The sequence below is a fragment of the Cloeon dipterum genome, chromosome 2 (assembly GCF_949628265.1).
Source record: "Cloeon dipterum chromosome 2, ieCloDipt1.1, whole genome shotgun sequence".
In the NCBI taxonomy this organism is placed as follows: Eukaryota; Metazoa; Arthropoda; class Insecta; order Ephemeroptera; family Baetidae; genus Cloeon; species Cloeon dipterum.
In genome coordinates, this window is record NC_088787.1 from 6,653,901 (window position 1) to 6,663,620 (window position 9,720).

The following is a 9,720-nucleotide window of genomic DNA, read 5'->3' on the forward strand; positions in this document are numbered from 1 at the left end:
AATCGAAGAGTGGGTTTTGAGGAAAGATTTTGTTTTCAGATAGAATAACGCAACAAGATCATCGTTATACATTTACTTTTATTTAAGCATAAAATAATTTAATTTATTCCTGAAAGGTTTGTTAGACAAATTATTCATCTTCCCCAGGGAAGCAAATAAAATGCTTAAGAATTAATCGGCAAGTGTTAACAAAAAGGGCGAAACTGCCTTTTTGTGACCCGTTAAAAATATTTAAGAGAAAAAAATTCAATCACCAAATAGAGATTTCCTGCGTTTCGGCCGCCTGCTGCTGCTGCTGTTGTCTGCGTCTGTGTCCGAGGCCGAGCAGGTTGTTGAGCGGCCCGCCGTTGAGCAGCCAGCCGAGTGGCCGCCGGACGGGCTGCTCGTTGTCGGTTTTCTGCGGCCGCGGAGTGCGGATCCACGCCGGGCTGAGCACGAACGGCCGCTGCGTCGGCCGCTTCTTCTTCGGCCGCCGCGTTGTCGTCGTCGTGGTCGGCGGAGGCCGCGTAGCCGCCGCGTGGCCGCCGGCCTGTGCCCCACCGAAGGATCCGGCCTGCGAGGAGCCGCCGTTGGCGCCGAAAGTGGCCGTTTGCGAGCCGGCGTTGGCCGCCGAGTGGCCGCCGCCGGCCTGCGCGCTGCCGTAGCCGGCGCCGAGACTGGCGCCGCCGTTGGCGCCGAATGTGGCCGTCTGGGTGCCCGCGTTGGCGGTGGCGTGGCCGTTGTTCACCGAGGCGCCGGCCGTGCCTGCGGCCAAAGAGGCGCCGCCGTTCGAGCCGAAACTGGCAGACTGGGAGCCGGGGTTTGATGTTATACCTGAAATTTTCAGGTGGGCTGTTGGTTTACTAGGGCCCTTAAAGATTTAAGCAAACGTCGAGACAAATTTTTTTTTCTTTCACCAACAATTTCAAAGCCAATTAAAATTTTCCTTCTATTTTTCTAAACAAAATACATAGAAATTGCTTGATTGGAAAATAATAATTCGCCTTTGTATGGAAGTTAGGGCGAATAAAATCCTCCTAGTTAAGATTAGAAATGCATGATAAATTTTTGTAAATTATGATATTTGGATAAAAAAAGCCCACTTAAAACATCCTTTTAATATTAAAATCAATTTTTTGATTTAAAAAACAACGAGTAAAATATTCATGTTAAATTAAAACACCAGACATTTAAAAATTTTTTTAGTGTTTAAAATAGCAAACTTTCACCCAAAATTCAGATGGGCCACCGCGATAACTAATAGCAATCAATAACCCCAAGTTTTTTCTTTTAAAAAAATCAGTTCTGCAAAAAAATTGTATTTTCACAAACCTGCGAAGATCCGTTTTGGCTCCAAAAGTGGCCGTCTGCGATCCTGCATTGGCCGCCGACTGGCCGTTGTTGCTGTTGGCTCCTGAGTGAGAGGCAGAAATGGAAGACGAGCCATCGGAGCCGAAAGTGGCCGTCTGCGAGCCGGCGTTGGTGGCGCTGAGCGAGGCGCCGCCATTCTTGTTGAAGTTGGCCGTATAGGTACCCAGCACGTTATAATTTTTTTGCTCTTTTTATTCCTGTCCGTACTTTATTAATTTATTATATCAAGTCACAAATCTCATGGAAAGGTAATGAAGTAATAATCAGTCCAAAAGTAAAATTATAAATAAGCAAAGTTTTATTATTTACATAAAATACAGACACAATTTATTTCACAAGGGGGAGAACAACAGGAATCGCTATCACATCAATAAAGCTTTGCTGATATGTTTGAACAAGCTTAGCCTACTTGAAAGATATTCAACTTTTTGTGGTGGAATCGGAAAAGATTTTACAACTAAATCAAACTTTTTCTGATTTTGCCGCATTTGGTATGCGACACTTCCGGTGTCTTCACCGGATCCACAATCCAAAGCGAAACAAGATTTAGGGCTTTCCCATAAATGTGGGTCTCCGATCAAATCCCGAACACTGAAACAAAAGAAAGAATAATTATTAGAATTAGACGTAATGACGGAATATTTAACACATATAGCTAGTTCCACATTTTTACGATATGCCATGCAAAATGTGAAATTTAAACTACAAAAAAAATATTTTAACTTACTGAATCTCCCAGTTCCACTTGAATTTGTCGAGTCTGGGCAACGCCTCCATCGGTGCATCAACTCCGGAAAGATCACAATCAATGAATTCTAATGAATTCAGGTTTGGGCAGAGGCTGAACATGTCGCCAAGGGTGAACTCCTCGTCCGAAAAGCTGATGCCTTCCAGTGTCAGTTCTCGAAGAGCAAGGCCGTTCGTCTCCAAGAAACGCCTCACAAGCAGATGTTCAGATCTGAAGACAGCAATCCGGGCGATTCTCAGTTCTGCACAGGTCGGAAATTCGACCCCTTCATCTTCAACGATTTCCAGTTGAAGGGACGAAAACTAAAATTTTACAATTAATTTACTATGTTTTTCAAAGAGGATGCGATTTCTTACCCGGAGTTCCGTCACTTGTGCCAATCCTGGCAGCAAATCGAAATCTGCGAATTCCTTTGGGTCGATAGTCAAAAGGGTGTATCGCGGAAATGCTGCACAGTTCGGGAATTCTTTTATGGGCATCGTTTTTTGCATGGTCAGGTCGATTTCCCGGAAACTGTTTGCGATGATGTTCACGAACAAAAAGTCCTCCCTGAAGGTCTCGCATGAGGGTTCGTCCAAGTAGACATGGTTCGCGTTGAATTTTTCTAATTTCTCACATTGCTGCGTGATTGCCACCACTCCAGACAAACGCACGGAAACGTCTTCGATGCGAAGGACCTCCAAGTTCTTCAGTGCGATCATCGAAGCACATTCTCTTTCCTCAAGCGTGAAGTGGCTCAGACCATTAATGGTCAAGCTCCGCACATTCGGAATATTCGAGCCAAAAGAGCTGACCAACTGAAACAAAATATCGTTAAGTTCATATTTTGGAAATTTACCAATAATAATTACCTCTTGAAAACGCGAGTTTGACAAGCAAAGGTGGTGGCAGTTGCGGCACATTTGCATCAAGTCTGTGGTGTCAAAGCTGACATAGTGTTTGGAGTGGATTAAAAACGGCAGACTCGCCCACAGCTTGTTGACGTGTTCATCGTTGTTGCTGCAGTGTTCGTGAGAATGGTTCTTGATATTATTCCACGATTCCTCGAGCAAATCACGCCTGACAGGACCTGAAAATAAAAAATTTTCGTTTTTGTTAAGGTTTTCGAGACGAGACTCTATTTTTTATTGATATGAAACGCCCAAATATGTTTTAAATTTTCATAACACCATGATACACTGAGATGTGTTTGTTTTGATTTTTTATCTTTCACGAAAAAAAGAATAAAAACACTCATATTTTCAATTTATTGACGAAATGAACATTTTTATCAAATTATCGTCATTAGTTAAATTATTTAATACTCTTCTATTTGATTTCACTTCAGAGAAAAGGAGTTTTTGTAACTTTTAAGGATTTTCATGATAATTTTCCAATCAAATAATTAAAAAATGCCCCAATTGGTTTATTTCTGATAAAAATGCATCCCTAAACATCTAAACTATATAAATTTAAGTAATTTGAAATGAAAACGATTACTGGAAAAAATCCTGGAGAAAATTGGACGTTTCAACGTTTCATTTTAGAAAATTTCTGTGGGGAAACCAGGAAAAACAAAGCTGAAATGCAAAACATTGCCTTCGCTCTAATTTCCAAATAAAAGGACGTAATAAAATTATATTTCGAGAGTTTTCAATGGCTAAAAGGGCATCATAGGCACGCGCGAGGCAGTATAAAATTTGATTTTATAGTGAGACAACTTACCAATGGTCGAATTCACAAGGTTCTTATCGTAGCTCTCGATGTTGTCGAGCACACTTTTGATGGCCAGGCTTAAAAGGCTGTTGTTTTTCACCTGAGAAAATAAAAATGTAAAAAATTAATTAAACATAGATCACGTTTTTTAAACATTTTATGTTATTTTCTTCATGCAGCAGCAGATTTATTTTCATTATGTTGCACTTGCGGATCAAAAAAATCAAATTACGAAATTCAAAAGAATAATTTCTCAATTTCTGTGTTATTTGGCTCAAAACCTTAAAAAAACCCGAGATAAACCTTTGCGGATGGCAAAACTGTTTGATCAAATGTTACTAGCTTTTTTTAAAAACAGGGAGAAGCTGGAGCTAACTAAATGTTATCAGACAAGCGTTTTGCGCTTCGCATCGATTGTCTTGGCAGTTTCCCGTCCCCAACATTGCACCGCGAGTGCCTGCTAGCCCGGCGGCACATAAAAATCGAAAAATCCCGTTCGCGGTTGAAAGCTGTTTGCCGTGTGTCTTGAACTTTGCCAGAATTTCCGAAAAAATAATTAAAATTCGGCCCTTGATAGGGTTTCAGGTTGGGGTACCTTGAAAAAGGTCAAATGCCGGGTTTTAGCCCCTCGCGAGCCCTATTGATTGAGGGTTCGTAGTCGACGCTGCGACGATGGTCGAATTTTCCCAAAAATAAATCATTTTCGTCTCGGCCTGCAAAATAAATTCCTTTTGCTGCGCACGAAAACCCTTATAAAATCAATTTGGATCTGCAAAACCACTGAAAATCGAGATTCAGACATCCATGTTCGCACTCGTGCTCATCCGATCGCCAAAATAAAAATTTACAGCCCCGGGGCTTGGCGGCGCCCTCGCGCGTATTTTTGAAGTCCGCAATTGCAAAATCGGAATTTTCATTCCTCCGCCGTAATTCGCCTTTTAGCATAAACTTAATGAAAATCGGTTTGCATACAATATTCGCCAACCGGAAGAGTGCTGAGTGGTCATCGTGGCCAAAAAATTTTTTACTAATTAATTCCACATTTTTATTTTCCCGTGTTAAGCTTAAAATATTCCGCTCCACGCGCCAGATTTTATTGACATTTAATTGCCGTATTTTATGAGTTCCATTTAAAATTCCGGGTCTCCGAGCGCGAACCTTGGAAATCGGGAACCGCGGGACCAGACCGGGAGCGAGTGGTCATTAAATCTTGGGAGGCGGGTCAAAGCCGGGACAAGACAGAAGCGGGAGCAGTTTTACATTCCAGATAAACGCTTTAGTTCTGATTTATTAAAAAAATTATATTTATATTTTTTAGACTGTTTTTGACTAAGAAATGGTTGACATTAGTTGTTAAAAATTGCCAAATATGTTTCAAAACATTAAAAATACCTTGAATTAAATTAATAATAATTAACAAATTTATAATTTTGCTGATTTAGCGGATTCTTGATTTTGGTGTGAAAAAAATTAAGGATAGTCTCTTGTGCAGCCAATTTTCATGAGTCCTTCTTTCCGGTCGTGAGAACTTTAACTTAAAATCGGCATAATTATTTGAGGTCGAAAGAAATCATTTGAAAAGTTGGATAGGAATTAACGGTTAAGCGACAGAAATCAAGGTGAAAATGGACGAGATTCGAAAATTGGTCTTACCATTTTTAATGATTTTGAGAAGGTAGAGCAGCGCTTGCAGGAGCAGGAGAGACAGACAACGTGTTGCACGGGATGCGACCAAACAAGCACTAAAAGCCGCGCTGCGCTCCTGCGCTCCTTCCTGACAGACTCCTTCTTCTGCCAGTACGCATGCTCAGTGATATGGATGCCAGGTGCTTTTATGTTAAAAACCTGAGCTTTCTCCTTTAAATATTATGATGTTTCAAAATTTTGGTGAAAAGAGTAGGAAATACAAATTTATATTAGTATATTTTGGCATTCAAAATTATGAAAATATACGGGAAAAACGGCATGGGGGTTGCTAACACTGCACCTGGCAACCCTGGGTCCAACTGAGGCAACATAATATTCCCTCTGCCGCGCGTTTCTATCCCTGTAACGCCGAGCTCCAGGGCCGCGGCCAAAGTGGGCCAACCGGAGTTCCACCCAATATTTCCAAATCTTCACTGTTGCTGCCAAAATTTTATTTCGTGGTTTTTCTGTGTTGAGACTGAAGGCAACACATGCTCATGTTATTCAATTCCTACTTTTGGCTAAAATAATTTCAAAATCCAAGGAAAAATCATAAAAAATATCGAAAAATAAGTTTCTACTCTTTAAGGCTTGTTGCATACCCACACACTTACATTTTTTTTCTCGAATTGTGTCTAAAAAGTAAGCGCGCAGCGATGCAGCGCGAGCGAGGCCTAACTTTCCTGCTCAATATGGGCCGAGTGAAGTTTCAGGCTCAAATTAACCCCGAGCGGACCGATTCTTTTCTAAAAGCTAACGTGTACCTGACCGAAATTAATGGGTTTTCGACGCCGAAACCGGGTGTCTGCAGACGAAATATTGACCGGCCGGGGGAGCGGGGGGGTTTCGGTGGTAGTGGGCCGCGGAGGCTCGGTGGACCCCGGTTAAAAATTAAGCGCCAGTTTTAAATTTCACTGACTGGGCTTAATTGAAAAATTTTTTCCATCAGTTGAATCTCGTCTGCACTGATTTAAAAAATTTAAACAGGCGTGAAATATTTTAATTGAGCCGCGACATTCCTGAGTATTTACGTGATTCCCCAAATGGGTGCAACAATGGCCTTTTTCATACAATGGATTAACCCTCAATGCCAGCTAACAATAAGCTGACTCACCAGCAGCGCGCAGAGGGTGTCTCGACTGTCATGTCATCTTCCCAGAGGAAGCGAATGTTTTTTTTCTGAAAATTAATTTACTATTGTTGTGCTTAGGCAAGAAGAATTTGCAGCTGCATCCCATTTCCGTCCGGACATCAGTGTGACCACCCAGGTAGCACACAAAGTGTCACTCAGACATCACTATCATGTCAAAATTTTACTTTTGTGATATCAGAAAATGACATTTACAATAATGCATTGAAAGACTGTTCAGCGGCACAGTTTCCTTCCAAGTGTAAGGCGTATGTGAGTGCGTGTTTCTAGTGCAGCTTAATTCCCCTCCTTTCAAGGCCCATTCCGGCTCTGCCCTCCCGGGTAGAGTTTTCGCGAGGTGTTTTTTCCAGGAATGGTGCCTTTTCTCACTGTGCTTTATATTTTTAGTTTTAACAAATTGTTTTTTAACATGTATGTGCATATCTTTTGGTGAGAATAAACTGGCCACGAGCACTGGAGACTGGAAAACTATTTTTGCACGCAGTCACACATCGTCAATAACGAAGCAGCCGCTTTATTTTCAATAGTTATCTTGCGTGCCGGCGCCATAAAAGTGGAGCCTGTGTTTTTTCTGCTCCTCCGCACCGACTTCGTAAAAGAGGTTGATTTCTCGTCTGCTGCGACTTTTGTTATCGGTACCGAGAGGATGCCCTTTAAATAATTTATTGCATAAATCTAAAATTAACAAATTTGTGTGTGTGAATGCAGCCGGCTCACTTGAAGCTCGAAAAATTAATGAAAACTCCCTTCGCTTGGAAGAAGCTTTTCGCTGGCAATTTGTTTCGTCCTCAACTTTAATTTTTTGTTGACAGGTGCGGAAAATTTATTGAATTTTTCAAAAGATCAACTCAAACGACTACTCATTATTTTGTAAAATGCCCCGTTAGGAATATAAATATATTAAAAGGGGATTAGAAAGTGACCAAGATCAACTGCTAAATAAGTTAGTAATTTTCATGGGAAAATCATACTAATTGCGGGTGGCGAAAGTAAAGAAGAGGCAGGAAATAGACCACAAAGATAAAAAAAACAGACGAAAAAAACAGAATTGACAGTTGAAGTGTTGAGGCAGCTGTGCTACACATTTCTGAATATCGGGAAATCTCTTCTAAATTTTTAAAAACGAGGAAGAGGCGAATCGTTGTAGATTTTTCCAAAAAAAAAAAATGGATATTTATTAAATGTTCCCAAGAAATTCTCTATCAATTTTTAGAAAGTTGAAACCTTTGAAGATTACCCGAGCCGACTTCGTCTTAAAATAAATTTTAATTTGTGACCCTTCTCATCCGCGCTCTGTATTGGGGGACGTGCAAGCCTGAGCAATTAATAATTTACCTGGTGCACTATTTCTTCAGTTTCCAAAAGAGTTCAGTTTACACGATTTTATTGCCCAGGCGGCGTCTTTTATGTCTTACCACCGCCAGCAGCACGCAATTTTTCATATTTTAGGGTTACTGTGCAACCTCCACAGTTCGTATTTTCTCTGCCTCGGCAGTTGCCATCTCGCATCCCAGAGAATTATAACAATAACCTTTTTACACAATGCGACTGCGATGACTCAGCCTTGCCGCTTCACAACCAACGCACAAGGGTGCCTCGATATTTCTCCTCCAAATTTTGTCAAATAAGTCGCTTTGCCACCAAAAACCAGTGTATTTTTTTCTGGAAATTAATTTATTGTCGTCTTTGTTGTTATAAATGCGAAATAATTTGCATTTCCGTCAGAGCAGTGGTGAGCCTTCCAAAGTTTTGGTCTACGGTCGTATTTTAGATGACCGATTTTTTTACTGCCAGACATCTTGGGTGGTCAACTGTCAGTGAGAGATTTACGAGACAAGCTGAGCATTAAATACACGGCAATTCCATCCGCCAGCTAGGGGGTGCAAGGTCAGTTTCGAGGGACATCAAAGGTTTTTGTCAGTTGAAAGAACGCGTTGCTGGGCGAGAATAAAGTGTGCTTGACAAAAAAAACGCTTTTAAAGGAAATATAAGAAAAAGCAAAATTCTTAGAAATCAAGCTGAACTACTTGTTGATGGATGTCGGCTGGCCTCGGGTCTACAGGCTCGCGTTGGGGCAGATCAGGCCGAAGAGTGCTATGTCACGACGTATAGCAGACAGAAAATGCCGCCCGCTTGAAAAGAATAACAAGATCCACTTTGCATCCTCAGAAAATTATCTAAAATTCCAATAAATAGAATAAAAGTACAGAATGTATTTTACTTTAAACCAATCACTTTAAATCCCAAGCATCTGAACAGGGTTGAGAAGAAAAATATTGAAATTTATTCCCGATTTCTCTCAAATAAAAGGGAAACAGGCCATGTTAAACAAAAATAATAATAAAGTTAGTCCCTGGTGACGTCTCTGTCTCTGTGGATCAAGACGAGCGAGTTTCGGCGATCCAATCCTTTACAGGTATTGCGGTTCGCGGTATTTCCTTATTTTTTACTCATAATTCTGCAACTTTGTTTAATAGAATACTATTTCAAAGATAAATCAGACTATTGAATAAAAGATTAATGAAAATATTTTATATTCATTGAAGTGGAATTCCTTTTTGGAGCCTGAAACTGCCAAAAACAGTCAGAATGATCACATCAAAAACGAATATCGAACTTTTGCGTAAATTACTTCTTGGGATTGAATTTTAATTTGATTTCCTTACTCCTACCTAACTTTTCTAAAGCAGTGAAGAAACTAATAATTTATAACATTTATAGCTTTTAGTAATTAATACAATGTAAATTAATTACAGCTTTAACTACTGATTTGAAATTTGAATTTTGTAATTGAAAAAGAGATTGGTAGAGCCGTCAAAACTTACTCCTAAAAATGTAATCGTCAAAAACCCATTACAATATATCCCAATCCTGCAATAAATGGCTGTTATATATTTTATTGAATCCTGAAAAATGTTTTAGGAAGGAAGAAACTTGATCTACTACATCTAGTGCTCTGCCTAGCTAATCGAAGAGTGGGTTTTGAGGAAAGATTTTGTTTTCAGATAGAATAACGCAACAAGATCATCGTTATACATTTACTTTTATTTAAGCATAAAATAATTTAATTTATTCCTGAAAGGTTTGTTAG

General features: G+C 40.2%; 1 protein-coding gene across 1 annotated transcript; it reads right to left on the reverse strand.

The window, feature by feature from the left end:
• Positions 1 to 155: 155 nt before the first annotated feature.
• LOC135937436 (uncharacterized) lies at positions 156 to 4,599 on the reverse strand. The gene is made up of 8 exons (XM_065480587.1): positions 4,594 to 4,599; positions 3,803 to 3,893; positions 2,950 to 3,167; positions 2,455 to 2,895; positions 2,078 to 2,400; positions 1,806 to 1,941; positions 1,327 to 1,487; positions 156 to 854 (listed from the first exon to the last, which is right to left on the reverse strand). The coding sequence occupies exons 1-8, from the start codon at positions 4,597 to 4,599 to the stop codon at positions 251 to 253; spliced, it is 1,980 nt and encodes a 659-aa protein (XP_065336659.1). The 3' UTR covers positions 156 to 250.
• Positions 4,600 to 9,720: the final 5,121 nt, after the last annotated feature.

Coding starts and splice junctions, on each gene's coding strand:
- LOC135937436 (XM_065480587.1), bottom strand. Junction 2,896..2,949: donor CAAACTCGCGTTTTCAAGAG/GTAATTATTATT, acceptor ATTTTGTTTCAG/TTGGTCAGCTCTTTTGGCTC. Junction 1,488..1,805: donor AGAAAAAGTTTGATTTAGTT/GTAAAATCTTTT, acceptor AACTTCAACAAG/AATGGCGGCGCCTCGCTCAG.